This window comes from Pyrus communis, chromosome 5 (genome assembly GCF_041283825.1).
Source record: "Pyrus communis isolate YQ-2024b chromosome 5, ASM4128382v1, whole genome shotgun sequence".
Taxonomy (NCBI): Eukaryota; Viridiplantae; Streptophyta; class Magnoliopsida; order Rosales; family Rosaceae; genus Pyrus; species Pyrus communis.
In genome coordinates, this window is record NC_142569.1 from 15427421 (window position 1) to 15445577 (window position 18157).

The following is an 18157-nucleotide window of genomic DNA, read 5'->3' on the forward strand; positions in this document are numbered from 1 at the left end:
CAGACCTGACAAGCTGCCATCCACTGCATCACATCCAATTTCATACCTTGCCAATAGAAGGACCTGGAGATCCGCTTATAAGTCTTAAGGAAGCCAGAATGTCCGGCCATTGGAGTGCAATGATGCTCATAGAAAATTTTTGCCCACCAAGAACTCGATGGACTCAATACAACCCTGCCTTTATACTTCAAAAATCCATTATCAAAATGGTACTTAGTTGCGGAAGTGGAAGCACCATCAGAAGACAAGGATAAGTCTTTAATCTTGGCAAGAATCCAAGGGTCTTGTTCTCCATGCCGCCTTATATCATCCAACCAACCCATGTACGGATACGAAATGGCAGACAACTCAACATTAGAATTCATTCGAGAAAGGGCATCAGCAGCAATATTATCACATCCTCATTTGTATTGTATCTCGTAATCGAACCCAAGAAGTTTAGAAATCCACTTTTGTTGAAAAGGGGTGTGAGCTCTATTTTGTAAAAAGAACTTCAAACTGTGATGATCAGTTTTAATAATAAAGTGTCTGCCTTAAATGTATGACTGCCACTTCTTGATTGCATGCACAATTGCCAACATTTCTCGTTCATAAGTGGACATTGCTTGAGCTCTGGGACCTAATGCTTTGCTTGTAAAAGCAACTGGTTTACCACCCTGATGTAAAATAGCACCGATTCCAGTATTGGAAGCATCAGTTTCTATTGTAAATTCTTTGGAGAAATCTGGTAAAGCAAGAACTTGGGGAGACACCATAATATCCTTGAGAGCTTTGAAAGCCATAGTAGCCTCATCAGTTCACTGGAAGGCATCCTTTTTTGTAAGAACTGTCAGGGGTCCACAAATCTGCCCATAGTTCGGAATAAACTTGCGATAATATCTCGTAAGGCCAAGAAATCCCCGTAAAGCCTTAACAGAGTGAGGAAGAGGCCAATCCTGTATAGATTTCAGTTTAGAGGGGTCTGCAGCCACCCCTTGCCTGGACACCACATGGCCTAAGTATTCAATTTGGGACTTACCAAAATCACACTTGGTTTTCTTTACAAATAACTGATGGTCTTGGAGGACATTGAAGACCAGAGACAAATGGTGAAGATGGGATTCCCAAGAGGCACTGTACACTAAAATATCGTCGAAGAAAACCAAAACAAACTTCCTCAAATAGGGTCTGAAAATCTCATTCATCAAACTTTGGAAAGTAGATGGGGCATTTGTAAGCCCAAATGGCATTACTAAAAATTCATAATGACCATCATGGGTGCGAAATGCTGTCTTCTCAATGTCACTAGGATGTACTCTGATCTGATGATAACCAGCTCGCAAATCCAACTTCGAAAAAAATTGAGCACCAAATAACTCATCCAACAATTCATCAATTAATGGTATTGGATACTTGTCCTTGATTGTTAACAAATTAAGAGCTCTATAATCCATGCACATCCTCCAGCTATTATCTTTCTTTTTAACTAGCAAAACAGGTGAAGAAAATGGGCTATTGCTAGCTCGAATAACACCCGAGTCTAATAATTCCTGGACACATTTCTCAATCTCAGATTTTTGTAAAGGACCATACCTATAAGGCCTTGCACTTGGAGGCTTGCTGCCTTCCAAAAGAGGGATTCTATGGTCATGAGAACGGGAAGGAGGCAGTGTGGTTGGTGCTTGGAATACAGAAGCAAACTGAGATAATAAACTATCCAACTCGGTTGTTTGAAGAACAGTGAGATCCCCAACAATAGCAACCTGAGTCTCGGGCTCAATGAAGAAAAGAACTACACCAAAAGGACCTTGAGACAACAATTTCTCCACTTGACAGGTTGAAATGGGCAGTGGTGAAGGGGGATGAGAACTACAAAGACAATAGTGCTTCCTACCCAATGTAAATTCCATTTTTAGTTTGTCAAAATCCCAAAGAATAGGACCCAAAGTTCTCAACCATTGAGCTCCTAAAAGCACATCACAACCACCCAATTGTAGTACATAGAAATCAGAAATATACTCATATTGTTGAATCTGCAACTTAATCTGAGAACAACAACCCCTACTGGAAATGGTTCCCCCATTTGCAATCATTACCTCAAAAGAATTATTAGAGTCAACCTTCCAACCCAATTGTTTGGCAGTAGACAAGCTAATGAAGTTATGTGAGTTACCCGAATCCAACAACACAACAACTGGACAATTTTTTATGAAACCAGAAACCTTCATAGTTTGAATATGTTGAGGAGCTGATGAACCAAAAACTGCACAAGCTGTAATTTCAATTTGTTGATCATTTTGACCCTCACCACCTATATCCTCAATCCTATCAGCAGAAAGATCTAATAGTAGTAATTGCTGAGTAGCACAAACATGACCCCGAACCCATTTCTCTGGACAAGAATAACACAACCCATTTTTCCTACGATCTTGAAGTTCTTCAAAGGACATTTTCCTCACAATACTAGCCCTAGATGTGCTAGAAGAAGAATTATTACCAGAGAACAGAGGCACAGATTTTGAGGTTGTAACATTACTGAAAGAAGACGCAGAATTTCTGGAGAAATTTCGAACCTTGGTATCTGAGAGTTTGATGTCCAATTGGAAAGCCAGAGCAATTGCTTCATGTACATCAGATGGGCGAAGCAATTTGACATCGTGACGCAACTCCGGTATCAGCCCTCCAATGAAACAATTGCGTAGCATTACTGGACCAATCTCCGTGGTCCGATTCGCTAACCGACGAAACTCAGAGACGTACTCCTTAAGAGAACCCAACTGCTTCAATTGAACTAGGGCTTCGGTAAAGTCCTCGAATTCAGAGGGCCCAAATTCTTTACAGAAGACATGAACAAAATCTTTCCAATTTGGATAATTCTTGATGCAGTTCCGCCATTGAAACCATTGTAAAGCTTCATTGTCCATATGGAAGGAAGCCATTCGTACCTTTTGTTTATCGTCGACAGTGAAGTAATCGAAATAGTGCTCTGCCCGGTAAACCCATGCCAAGGGATCATCGCCGTCCGAGAAGCGAGGAAACTCAAGCTTGATCAATGGCGGCCGTGGTTGAAATGACGAATCTTGACGGGAAAAACGCTGACCCATATGATCAATTGGATCCGATAAGGTTTCTTCAGAACTACCCATGGGATTTGAAGAATTGCCATGGTCCACAGGGGCACGAAGAGGACGATCAGTACCCGCCAAATGAAATTCCAAGGCTGCGAATCGCGACTCCATGGATGCGATTACAGTGGACAAGTTCTGCATTGTCGACCCGATCGTCGCGACGGAAGATTGGATTTCCTGAACCGAACCTTCAAGAGCTGCTACTCGTGTATCCATGGTTTTGGCACGCGTCGTCGCTCGCGTCATACAAGAAGGGAAACGTGGAGGATTGTTACTGGCTTTTACAAATCATACCCTGCATTTGCACAAGTGTTCAGTATTTATACCGAACTGCAAGCTAAGGCAGTTACAAGATATTTCCCAAATCTTATCTCTAACCACCCAATTATTATTGGCACTAACAATCAACAATTACTAACAGATAGGACACTTAGCACTAACATCCAACAATACTAAAAGCATAATAGCATCATAACAGCATCCTATCATTTTAAACAAAAGGATGTAAATAGATTTTGGTATGGATGTAAATATATTTTAATATATTTCACACGTTTAACAAAGTTTTAAAACATGTGACATTGCACCGGCTCAATTGCTAATCTTTCCTATTTTTGAGGAGTTTTTTTTATGCTCAGATGATAATGATCTATATCGTGGGAAGCAACGGGCATCTTTTACCGCCAGAGAACCCTGATAAATAGCCAAAACCTCCAATTGGCGAAGGCTCAATCTATCAATACAACGAGTTCCTTGGAAACCATACACCAAGACTCTCTTTAACCTTCAAATTGGAGAAACCCAAAGCTCGGAGAGAGCAAAGTTTAAAAACTCAACAACAAAAGGGGTACGTATCCCAAAGCACTAACAGGCTGATTCTTGCTACCAAGGAATCTAGGATTTCCGGTCTGGAATCGATATCTTCTTTATGAGTAATGTTAGGGAGATTAAATTTGTTGATAAAATTTGCAAATAAAATGATGTGTTACAAATAGAAAATAAGCACGTTTATCAACGATTAAGTAAAAATTCAATCATTAAGAGAAAGGATCTCCTTCTTTATAGTCTAGTAGCTTGACTAATGGGGCCGTTCAGTTAGGCAGCTATGAGAAGAAGGAAGAGCAACCTTGGAGCAGAGAAGGAATTGGGCTGTTGAGAAAGGGTGCTAAAATTTCTGGAGGGAGAAATAATTTCAGATTATGTTGGTTCGGAAGATGTGTTGAAGAAATTTTGAAGTCAACAAAACAGTCCTCCAGAAACCTGATTCTACCAAAACTGGACTCATCATGTACATAATGTTTATACTATATATCTCCACTCGGCATTTGCTAGTTGCTACTCAAATTAATAAAGTTGGTCTTAGTACGTATTAGTGCATCTAATTAGCAAGGGGAAGGGAAAGAATGAATTTCGATCTGCTATGCGAATGAACGAACAAACAAATGAATGAACGAAAATATGGTCTAACATGGCAGGCTAATTAGAACTGTACAGCCAGAACCAGATCAGGTACAAAACTAGAGTTCTCTTCTCTTCAATACCAGGCATGCCGTTTAAGAAATTTGCAGTGGCAAAGAGCAGTCCAACCCGAACCGTCCTTGAATTCCGGTGAGTACTTTGGCTCTGTCATCTTCATCATAAGCTCTCACCGGGACAATCAAACAAGACCCATTTGAAAAAAATACACAAAGACGAAGAAAATGACTAAACCCGGAAAAACCCAGAGCAATCAAAACCTAAAAACCCCTTTACAGGATGAAGAAAATCACAAAAACCCCTAGCAAAATTTTAATTTGGTAGAAAACCCATTTGAGAAAAAGCCACAAAGATGAAAAAAAGAAAGAATATTGGGTCGGGATACCTATATGGATGAGAGGCGCAGTAGCCCGAGCAGAGACATTTTCTGCTGAAAGTAACTCTCAAACGCAATGAGTCCCCAACCCCCAAATCACCGTCGCCGCCCAACCCCAAACCACTGTGGCCGCCACAGCACCCACCATCCGAAAAGTCAATAACCAAGAAATAAAAATAAAAAAAATGAAGAGAAAAAACAAGAAAGCCTCAACCTTCTGGTGTGAGAAGGTAATAGTCAATGGCGGACGCAACAACAACTCTCATCACTTTCGACATAAAGTAGCCACTCTTCACCTTTTGCGATCCTCCTCTTCTCTCTCGAGTCTGCAACTGCCGTCATTTCTTGTTGTCTTTCAGAACTTTTCTTTGTGAGAGACTTCATTGCTTCGGTGGTAGAGATTCAATAATTTTTGTAATGTATGCCTTTCTCACCAGGAAAAAAAAGTCTTGAAAGACAACAAGAAAAAGAGGAGAAAAGTGACAGTTTTGAAGGCAAGCATACTCGAGAGAAGAGGAGGATCGCAAACGGGTGACGAGGAGTTGCTTTCTATCGAAAGTGATAAAAGTGGTTGTCGCATCATAACTGCCCATTACCTTCTCAAAGGTTGAGGCTTTCTTGTATTTTCTCTTCTTTGTTTTTTTTATTTTTTATTTTTTTTATTTTTTTCTTAGTTTTCGTCATTATTTCTTGGTTGTTGAGTTTTCGGATAATGGGTGACGTGGCGGCAGCGGCGGTTTGGTGTTGGGGTCCTGATCATTATATTTTAGTTATTAAGTTCATTAGCTTTAAATGCCTAGAGCTATGCAATGTTAAGGGATGCTGAGTCATGCTATGGTTGCCTTGGCCAAAAGTCTTGCAATTCCAGCAGTCCTCGCTTATTTATTCAGGAGGTGGATTGTTTGCCTTTCCATTTTCATACTTTTTTCATGTCTTCTTGTGATGTGTGGTTACGATTAAACTACGTCAACATTTTATATTAATTTTTATAGAAATAATAAAATAAAAAGTAATAGGAATATAAAATGTTAATGTGGCTTAACCGTGACCACACAAACAGAAGAGCATGGGAAGAGTATGGAAATGGGAGGGCAAACAATCCACTTCCATTTATTAATTGGATGATTAGGCTCATGTGATAGAGACATAGACAAGTAGCACATTTTGCATTCACACTGTCACAAACCTCGTGTCACCATTGTTAGGGGTAGGCACTGTACAGTTTCGTACGGTTCCATCCCTAAATTGAAACCGGAACCTTAAAATATTAATGGTTCGGTGTGGTGTGGTTTCACTTAAATTTATCACTAGAACCGTATGGTTCGGTCTACAATGGTTCCGATTTGGTTCTTGTCGGTTTACGGTTCCAAATACTAAATTATTTGAACACCAAATCATCATACATTCAAATACATGTAACATCTTCTAAAAATGTTTATATAAAGTTGCATACAACACATATGTTTTTTAATGCAAATGTCTTTGGTCAGTGGCACCAAGTCAACAAGCAGCAAAAACAAAAATCAAACAAGAAGCAAGAAGCTCCTGATATTGGCAGCAATAAGCAACAAAAAAAACAAATCCAAATAGTGGCAAATTCCTTTTCAAACAGCAGCTCTTGTACACAATCAAACAATATATAATCAAATCAAACTTATTTCAGACAACATATAATTACTTACAAACCTGTGCTAAGAGCAATTAGTAGACAAAGTTTTGAGCACCATGTAATTTGTATTCATTACACTAGTATACAAAACATGATCTCAAACAATTTAACTATCCTATATGATCTTCTTCATCCTGAACTCAAAATTATATATCTTACAACTCAGATCGGATCGTCATCCCTAAACTAGACAAAAAAAAAAAAAAAAAAAAAAAAAAAAAAAAAAAAACCCAAATTCAAGACAAAGTTTGTCATTCACATGCATATTGAAATTGATCCACAAACTGATCCACAAGCAGAATCAATTTTGAAATCCACATAAGCAAAGCCGTATAAAACCCAAATACAAAACTTAAAGCAGATTCTAACAATAAAACAAAAGAATAACACTCATATAGCAAATGAAGAAAGTTCAGTTGAGAAGTCACACGACTCGGTACAGGGGAGCCTCCATATGATCTGACTGCATCAAGTAACCCACACAAAAAATATCTCAGATACCCGGGTCGAACAATTGCGTAACAAGTTACAAATCACTAAACAAAATACCAACAAATCCAATTCACAATTTTTATCTTGAAGTTTCAGTTTTTCTCCTTCTACTCGTGTGACGGATAATATCTGTTTGTGATTAACAGGCTGGATGTGTATATCCATGATTATTTAGTGAAACGGGATTTAAAAGCCTCTGCACAAGTTTTCCAAGCAGAAGGAAGAGTATCCTCAGGTCCCATTTGTAAGCAAAGAAATGTTGACCTAAGGGGTACAAAAATCTTTGAATAATGGAAATTATCTTTCTTATTACTTTTTAAATGAGTTTTTTCTTTCTTTTTTTTAGTTTGTTGAACAGCCTAAACTTGCCTTTTGATTTTTCTTTTGGCTATAAGTTTCATTCTCATTTATTATTAATGGTTTTGAGAAATGGGTTTTATAGCTATTGATGTGTTAGGGGGTTTCCTATTTGAATGGTGGTCGGTTTTATGGGATATATTCATTGCTAGGACTGATGAGAAGCATTCAAGGGTTGCGGCATCTTACATTGAGAATGGAAAACCAATGGAACTCAACCATATTCCTAATCTCAAATATGAGAAAAGTTAGAGAAAATACAAAGGAGGGAGGGTGATGCGAGAATTAAACGCACACAAATTAAACCCTCTTTTTGACAATTGTAGTATATGTATAAGTAGGGATCGTTCTTAACCGGGGATTAGGAGGGATTGCAAATCACTTGGAAACTGACTCAAAAACGTAAAATAAAGTTTAAAACACTAAACTAAACTCAAAGAATGCAAAACTAAACACTTAAAACACTAAAACAAATCAAATGACTAAGACTTAACAAAATATGGGGGGGGGGGGATTGAGTTTTTTGAGGAAATTAACTAAAATGCACAAATTGTAATTAAAGGCAGAATGTAAATATGAATGTGATGAAAATATGGATGGAATGCTAGCTAGAAGGTTCTTCTCCACACATGTTACACTTGCATACAAGATTGATTTTCAGTTGGTCTTTCGATAAATTATGAAACTCAACACCCCGGGTTAATTAGGTCCGCTTAAATTAACCGTCAAGTTCTCCTTTAAGTTAATGAATTGGATGGGTTTGCGCAACGCAATTCACAACATTCTCCAAAAGTCCTTTACTTGAAAAGCACAATAAAGATACAATCAAAGATCATTAAGCATCATGAAAACTATAAGTGTTGACGAGGCATTCGTTACTATGATGAGCATGAAACTAGTGCCAAGAATTCATTTAACGCGATTGTTTATAAGCAACCTCCACTACTTGTGAATATAAGTTCATAACTATTAGGTGAAACTCACTTATTTTCTAGCGTCATATTCATGCATGAAAATTAAGCGTGCACTCTCAATAAACATACATAAATAAGTTATCAATCAAACGGTTAAACAAATTGAATCCACAACTTATGAAATTCCAACCAAAGGTAATCAATTCATACTGCAAGCATAAACATGGTTTCGAATCACCCCCTAGCTAAAGGGGGTTTAGTTCCTCATACGTACAAGACAAAGAGAATTGAATTAAACATTGAAATCAAAGAAACACCTAAACATTCCAACAACTCAAACTTGAATTGTATGAACGTTTAGGCCCTCTTATCTTCCTCTTCGTTGCGGCACAAGGTCTAAGGATAGTGTTTTGGACGGTATTTGTATGTGGAATGGAGTGGGGAGTGGTTGGAGTGGCTGCAATGGAGGAGAAAATGTGCAGGAAATGGAAGGGGATGCACGGCACAAAGGGGATTTTGTGTTTGTGTGTTGTGTGTTTGTTTTGTGGTGAATGGAATGGGGAGTGGTTGGAGTGGCTGCAATGGAGGAGAAAATGTGCAGGAAATGGAAGGGGATGCACGGCACAAAGGGGATTTTGTGTTTGTGTGTTGTGTGTTTGTTTTGTGGTGAATGGAATGATTTGTATGAATGCAGTGCATGGTTTTATAGGGAGAGAATGGATGGGAGAGCATGTGAATGGCAGCTAGGAATGATTAAAGAAGGGAATGCATGTGGAATGACAACTAGATTGGTTGGTGGAAAGCTGAAAATGCAAATGGGAATGCTGGAAATGCAAGGGATAGGCACGGCAAGGGGGGTTTTGTGTGCATGTGGCTGATTTGTTTGTTGGAAAAGCATGTGATTGACAACTAGGGTGAATGGTGGCTGCAATGATGAAGTGGGATGGCTGAAAATGGGATGGATTTGCAAGGGAAGGCACGGCACAAGATGGGTTTTGTGTGCATGTGGCTGAAATTGGTAGGTTATGCATGGGTTAGGATGGTTTTTGGGAAGAGAATGGGCTAGGCCCTTTGTTTTATGTCCTAAAGTGCATACAAGGCCTTCAATTTCATCCAACACTTGGGCTCCAAGCATAAGCTATCCATCCTTAGCCCAATAGTGCTCCAAAAGGCCCCAAAACGCTCCACAATGCATCCTTTCGTCAAATACGTCTTATGATCCTAAAACACACAAAAGAAGCTTGAAGAATTAAAATAACTAAGAATTAATAACATAAATGCACGAAAACGAGCCAACTAAGTTGCCTAAATATGCTCCTATCAGAGGGCGGAGGACGAAGAGACGAAGAGTCGTGAGTTATCTCGGAGGAGGGATGAGGAGGGATGTTGCAGAGAGTGGAGGTTGTGGCTGCCTGAGGATCGTTGATATTTTGGATGAGAGGTTGTGAGGAATGACTCAGTGAGGGTCGGCTGTGTGAAATGGGGGAACGGGGTGTGATGGTGAGGCTGTGTGAGTGAGGTAAAGGTGAGGTAAGTGAGAGTGAAACCTAATTGGGATGGGATCCTATGCTTTGTAACTTGGTGAAACTATTTTTCAACCTATTATACCATGACATGTGTGTGTGTGTGTATATATAATTTATTTATTTATTATTAATAAAAAGGTTCAGTTCGGTTCTGGCCGGTTCTTATTTATTCAAAATCGGAACTGAAATCGGTTTGAATGGTCCGGTTCGGTTTTTGACTCAAAGTTGACTTTTCCGGTCAACACCAGTTCCTTTCGGCCTTTTTTTTTTTTTTTTTTTTTTTTTCATACGGTTCGGTTTTGTGGTTTGGTGCTTTTTATGCCCACCCCTACATTTTGTTATGATCATAATTACTATTACAAAATAGGCTTATTAATTGAATGTCATCTGAAACTATCACTTAATCTTTAGTTTTATCTTTTGAAACTGGTTTTGTCTCACTTTATCTCTTGAAACTGACATTTTCAACTCTTTTGGTTTCATTTTGTTAGAGTATATGTTCAAAGGTAGACTTGACATTCGTGTCGTGTTTTCCGAGTTCGTGTCATTTTCGTGACATACTCGATATCGTAACAGATTGTGTCGTGTAACACCCGTTAAAGTACACGGGTAATATGACCCGATTCGAAATCGGCTCATTAATATTATCAGGTAATATGACCCGACCCTTTACCCGTTAAGGAAAATATATTTTAAATCAATAAATAATGAAAATAAAAATAAAACATAATTTGACCCCAAAAAAATTGAAAACATAATACTAAATTTGTATATGTATATCACATGGTCACATAAATATTACTTTAAAATATAAAAACAACATTTGTCTTTTAAGTATTACATACCCTAAAATAAGAGTCTAATGAAAAAAACATTAGTACAGTACTACAGAATACCAAATGTTCAAGGATATGCAAAATAAAAGGAGTTGCGTTTCAAGGTTGCGGAAACCTTGCTCGTTTTTTTACAGTAAAACCCTTCAATTTTCATCAATCACCAATGGAAATGATATTGGTTTATTTTGAACTCTCTTAAAAATACTATTCATGAGGGTTTGTATGGTTTTAAAAATTTAAACGATGATGTACCCATCCTCAAAGCGTACATGATGTGATCACGAGCATTTGCATATTTTTCTTAATTTCCGCACTTGTAAATTAAGTATTATATTCTTTTTAATGTGTTTAGTATTTTTAAATTACTTGATATTTTTATTTTTAATGTGTTTTATAATTTTGTTTTAATCTTAGTCATTGCCTATAGTATACTATAAAAATAAATAAAACTTGAAAATTTTAAATTTATATAGAATAATAATACATATTTTAATACACAATATATACATATACACTAACTATTGTATTTTATAACAAGTTTTTTTAAAGTAGTTTAACAATTAAAATCAGCAAAATAACTTTTTCCTTCACGTGTCGAAATGGGTTACCTGCATGTCATTCTCGTGTAAACCTGTTAAGGACCTGTCATTAACGGGTTCTTATCGTGTGACCCAATAATGATCTGTTTAGTTGTTGTGTCGATCTAAAACCTGTTATTTTCAGGTCGTGTAAGAAATTGCTAGGTCTATTCAAAGGTTTATGATTGTGACACTTGTCACAATCTTAGAGCTTTAGTTAGTTAGATTAACAGCCTTGTAATTGTCTATATAATACAAATTGTTGTATTACTTACATGTTAAGAAATCAATATATTTAGAAATCCTTTCCCTTTCCTTCTTCTCTGTAATAACCCGTCTTGGATTTTATGTTTTAGTTAGTTATATTTACGAAAATACCCCTAGCGGTGAAAAAGTTGACTCTCGTATCGTGACATGTAATAATTATTCTTTTAATTTATTCACATTGCACTCATTGATACGAACGCTTTGGCATGAACAAATTGGAATTTCGAAGCTAAAACAAAGTTTATACGAATTTTTTAATGTTAAGGGCATTTAGGTAATTTCACAATTGGAGATATTTCTCTATCACGGGCCACTCATGGGGTGACACATGGCAGGATTACCCCCATTTTCTAGGGTATTCCTTTCTGTCCTGAGACTCTCCCTCTCTTATTTCTTAATTTTTTTTCCTTCTTCTTTATCTCTTACTCCCTTCCCCTCACTTTTCTCCCTCCTTCCCGTGCCCTACTCCCTTCACCTTCTCTTCTTCGTGTAACCATAAATCACCACCATGACCACCTTATTTCTCTGGTGTGAACCATCACCGCGAAGCCTAGACGAAGTTGAGACCACCTTTGGATTCTTTCTTCCTTACTGTGCACATCGACCCTTTCACTGTGCAACCATTTTCTCTAGCGAATTCTCGCCATTTCTGCCGAAGGTTAGCCTCGAAATTGGTCCATATCATTGTAGATCATGTCTAGGTTCACAATTAGTAAGTTTTTGGGTGGTTTTGGTGGTGTAGGAACTTGGAAAACATTAAGGAAAACACTTTGCAAATTCTGGAAATTTCCAAATCGTGGTCATTTGGTCACTTTCCAACCATTTTTTTGGCCAGCTCTGATCTCCGTTGGACCTCCAAAGAGTATGAACCTTTTTCTCCACGTTCCTAATTACATTTTGGCTTTTGAATCATTCGATTTGGACTTGTTTCGAGGTTGGAACAAGCTCTTGAAGTTTGAGGAAAAATCTGGAAGAATTCCATAAATCGTGGGGTGGTGAGTACACATGTACTTGCAGTCCGTGGAGTGCACGTGCCTCCGCTAGAGGCACTGTGCTCCATTGTCGTCCACAACGATGCCCGTGACTTTTCTAACCAACTTTCCGACGACTCAACTCGGCGCGTGAGGGGAACCCAAGGTTCCTTCGTAGGTTTTTTGATGTGCTGAATCCGAATCCACCGTCCGTTTTCCCAAATTCGGTTGTTTTAGTAGAGTTTTATTAAATGGTCTCTATTTGTGTTTAGGTGTGTTTGTTAATGGCGATCCCGTCCTCCCTAATTCGAACTGCTCTTAGGCAACTAAGTAGCTGTGAGTAGACCTCTTCTCAAGTTGCATGTTTTTATAAACCATTAGGCTTGCATGCATTTCATATTTCATGAATTGAGCATGTTTTATATTATGTTTTACAGATTTCCATATTTATGGTTTACGATTTATTTAAATTGCTTTTACGAAATATTTATGGTTTATCTATTTATAGTTTATAAAATGGCATGTTTATAGAAATCACGTTTATGGATTTATTATGGTTTTAGATGATGAGGTTTTGGTATTCTACACTTGGTAAGAGATTTTGGCTACGTTTTTTAATGCTTATCTAGTGGGTAATCATACAACACATACACACAACCTGAGTATGTATATGTCTATGCCCATAAGACACAAATAAAAAGCAGTGAGATATTGATGACATACTCCCAGCTTCACTGGCAAAACCAGTGTTGGATAGCTTCACTAGCCACTGCTAGTGTCGGTGTGTGATGTACCTTTTTCTTCTTTGGCGTAACCCAGAGTCGTACAGCTTCACCTTCCAATGATGGGACCTACCATGTTTCTTCACTGGCGTAACACAGTGTTGTATAGCTTCACCCTCTAGTGATGGTTATGCCTTTGGGCGACTATGATATCCCTAGTTAAGTACACTATTTTATGATTTGATTTACGAATGATTTCATGGCATGCTAGGGTTTTTGGAAGACCTATTACATATTATGATATATGGTGTTTTCAAAACAGGGGGTTAGTATGTTCAAAAAGAAAAATGATTTTACTTATTATTATTTTTATAAACTTTGGTCCACTCACATTTTGTTTTGCACCTCCTTCAGGACTTAGAATTGAGGCGTACGATCCCAACGTCAGGATACTCTTGCATAGGTATCTTCAAGTCTTCTCAGTGTAGGACCCATTCCTTTGTTTGCACCTTTTTATAATAATTCGTTCACAGTATTCTTGATTAGTTGTATGATCTGAACACGTTTCCTCACTTGCGTATTTCTTTATATTTACATATTTTATTATTTTTTGTATACCATTATCACTTGCATGCATGTTAAAATGGCTTCATCACCCTTGGGCGTCGGCTAGCACGTGCCCAATCCTGGTATTTGGGGATATCAGGGTTTGGGTGTGTCATCTCTCTACTTTCTCTCTCTAGTTCTTGCTTTCAATACAAAGATTACATAATATATCTCCTTCGATTCATGAAGATTAACATGGTATCACTCACCTTTCTTGTTGACGCGTGATCTTCGATCCTTCTTGCTTCCAAATATGTCAAATTCGACTTCTTCGTCTTCAGATTCTTTGTTCGAGCTTAGACTTTTACCTCTATAAGTTTTTCTAGGATTTGTTAGTCAATCTTTTATCACGATCGATTCTTCTTCAACTATGTGTGATTCTTGCACATGAAGTGTTTGTATGAAGTCTGAGCTCGGACAGAGAATATATGTGCATTTTGTTCGAGAAAAGGTAGCCAAGAAATAGTTATCAATGTAGTGTGGCTCCTCAAAAGAACAATTTGCTGAAATATTGACCAAAAGCTTAAGTGGTCCTCTATTTCGAACACATTGTATCAACATGATGCTTGGTTGCTCAAAGCATGAACTTGAGGTGAGATGTTAGAGTATATGTTCTAGGTTTATTATTGTGACTCTTAGAGCTTTAGTTAGTTAGATTAATAGCCTTATAATTGCCTACATACAAGATCTAACATGATGACCATGTGGTGAAAATAAGTCACCATAGTCATAGGTATCACTAATATCAAATCTAAACATTTCTATTAAAGTCTCATCAAAGACTAGCTCGACCTGTCATTTATCAAAAAAACATTTAATCAAAAATATTGTTTTGGAAGGGATCCACTCACCGGTATTGCGAGTGTAATCCTTAACAGGTGTCTTGTCCTCGTTTGTATATTTTATAATTGCACCTATAAAATATCAATTAACTTTACTAATCAAAGTCTCACAAAATCTAACACCTAAACGTAATAACGGCTTTGAATTGTCCTAAACGGAAATGCCATGCGATTCGTGATGTCGAAAAAAAAACCCTAAAGTAGGTCTCGGATCCCAATGAGCGGCCGCAAGAGCCGCCGCATGCGTTGCCGTGAAGGTGTCATGCGCCTGGGGACACGATGATATCATTGCCACCGTCGCTGGCGAGTGTAGCTGCAGTCGCCATTGGCCACGCGCTGGTCGTCAGATTCCAATTAAAGGTTAACGAAATATACCTGATGTTATCGGAGATTCCATCAAGTTTGACGAATGCCGCCGTTGTCGCTGTTAACGACGATGCTGTTGACATACGCCGAGTTCCATCATTTTCTGCAGATTTTTTAGAATTTGTCCCGGGCTTGAATCAGTTCGATTCTTATCTAAACCAAATTCACATAAAAAAGTCTAAGAATTTTACCCAGACATAAATTTGAAAGCCAAAAACTCGAATCATTTCTCAGACCCGCGGAGAAATGACTGAGAAAGGTCATCGGATTTTCTGGGCATAAACACAGAGTAGGGACATGGGTCACTTCCCTCAAATTTCCTTTGAAATCAACATTATTAAGCTCAGAAGGTTACCTGAACTAAAAAACAACACAGTTTGAGATAAGTTTCGATTCAAACTCAGCGATGTTAAGCCGGAATTCGTCTTCGGTTTCTTGACGCCTAGCAATATAGGTTAGACTTTCGAATTCTCACCAAATTCCAACATGCAGAGCATGGAAATTATACTTGAGATTAGGAGAAGTCGAACCCAAGCTCGATTAAAAGAAATCCTGCCGAATTTTGCCCTGATTTTCGTCGACGAACTCACTGCGCACAGAAACTCAGGTGCGTCATTTCTAGACCGCAATTCACGCATGCAGATGTATCATCATGATCCCGAAGTCACGGTGATGTTGTTTGTGGTTTTAAGGCTCAAATTTGGTTGGGTTCGAGAATGAAAGTCATGGCAGATCCAGGAAATATCATTAGGGGGTAATGCGTGCGCGGAATTTTTATTTTTTTTATAATAGAAATAGCATACAAATCGTCATTTTAACGAGTCTTTGTAGTCATAAAGTCATTTGCAAAAGCATATTGCATACCTGTTAAGGCCTCATTTGCATGAGTAACTAACATGTTCCACAGCTGCTCTCATATGGATGCTTAATAAAGGAACACACTTATTTTGAACACACTAACAAATTGATTGATAACATTGCATCCCATTAATTTGTTTATCCAAAAATGATGATGCTTTGTTCATTCTTTAAGATTACCATTTCATTTACTTTGCAACTTTGGATAGTCTTGTACTTCGTTTTTTTTTTCTTCCTACAATTGTAATCACAACCAACAAACAAGATAGAGGTAAATAATATTAGGATTAGACTGTAAATGGGCAGCACCTCTCTAATGCATTTTGTCAAGCAGTTGGAGGGCATATATGAAGGGCAACTTCAACCTTCAAAGGGGCAGCCCTCAAGTCATCCATGAAAATTCACCAGAGTTCGAAACGTCAGCTAATCCCCCACGCCCTTAAGTTGGTCTGTCCCTGATGAAGGTGGTGAGGTTTCTCGGTGAAGGGAAGAGAGTGCAAGGAGACAGTTCGACGGTTAATGTACGGGTTGTAACAGTTCAACATCAAAATGCCTTATAGCATATTACCTTATTACAACCCAATTGAAAAAGTTAAGTTCACCATACTAAAACTAAAATTGAAATAAAGTTCAACGTAAAAATGCCTTATGACATTAGTACAACCCGAAAAAATAAATTGTTCATGCAATTCAACAAAAAAAATTTGGTGTTCCAACTTTCAAGTCACTTCTTTGCATCGTTCAACTTGTTCCCTTTTCTTAGGGACACTTAATCTTCAAAGGTTTAGGAGGCTTTTAAGCTTATGAACAGGCTCGAGAAGGTGATACTTGGGAACATCTTGGACCTTGTGAAGTGAAATTGATGGATGAGAAGCCTCAGTCCTTGTGAACTAGAAGCTTGAGATTACTTTGGAGCTTGTTGTTGTGGTTGTGGATTAAGATTAAGAGAACCGATACTTGAATTCGAATTGGTCAACTCTACACAATACAAAAACATAAACAATATGAATTACATAAGTATTTATAAATTTAAAAAAAAAACCTACAAAGGTAACAAACAGATTGAAGAAAGAAAACAAAGAATTAAGACAGTTATTTTCCTTGAAAATTGAAATGATTTATTTGCCCGATTCAATACTTTCGTAGAACTCAATATGGTCACGGTGCATCATCCTCCAAAGTAATAATGATGTCGTCCTTCAACCAATTTTGCATGCATATAAAGGCCTCCACTAATTTAAGAGTTAAAGAGCTCCTAAAATCCGAAGTCACTCGACCCGCAGTACTAAAAGCACTCTTCGATGCCGATCGAGACTTGAATTGCAAGAATGTCTTTTGCAATGGTGTCCAAGATAGGATATTGGGTATCATTCATCTTCCACCATAAGAGAATGTTAAAATACTTTGTCCACTCCTATTTTGTATTTTGTACCAAATGATCCAACATATAAGAGTCCACCTCATCTTCCATCACTTTTTTTTTTTGGTTAACCATCTTCCATCACTTTCTTGTCGCTATCTTCAACAAAATGAATATTGTTGATCACTTTCTCATCACTATCTTTAACAAAATGAATCCATTCATCAACAAGATCATCTTCTGCCGACATCACATGGGATGAGGTAGAAGCAGGTTGTGCTTGTGAAGGACCCGGTTTATTCATGTGTTTTTCACCTTTAATATTTGGGTATATGCATCATTAAGGGCATGCAGTAGATCTTTACATGCTGCTACATCTTTCCCCGATCAGCTACAAGGAAAGAAGGTTCATATTCTTTAACTTGTGTCCATCCCATGTGCATTAATGAATTTTCTGGGTTCCTGAATGATCTTATTGCAAGAAGCTAGGAACGCCATATCATAGACTTGAATACCTTTTTTTAGTCTTTATTTGTCCCTCTAACAGCAAGACGGTCAGCATATTTTACTGCCTAAACCGTGTGAGAATTGAATCCTCCTTGAATGGCATTGATTTGTTGATTAATCATTCCCTGTCGTGAAGACAACTGGAATCTTGACAGCCTTGAAATTCATACAATTGATCTGTTTAAACCAATCCCATGTGATCCACTGACCACAATTATAATTTCAAATGCTGCTGTGAAATTTACCTCGTAGGTTTGACTTTGGAAAATAACAGTTAATTCAATTTTTCTCCGCTGTTGTGAAATTTACCTCGTAGGTTTGACCTTG

General features: G+C 37.8%; 1 protein-coding gene across 1 annotated transcript; it reads right to left on the reverse strand.

The window, feature by feature from the left end:
• Window positions 1-797: 797 nt before the first annotated feature.
• LOC148696861 (uncharacterized) lies at window positions 798-3323 on the reverse strand. The gene has a single exon (XM_088693389.1). The coding sequence runs from the start codon at window positions 3321-3323 to the stop codon at window positions 798-800; it is 2526 nt and encodes an 841-aa protein (XP_088549515.1).
• Window positions 3324-18157: the final 14834 nt, after the last annotated feature.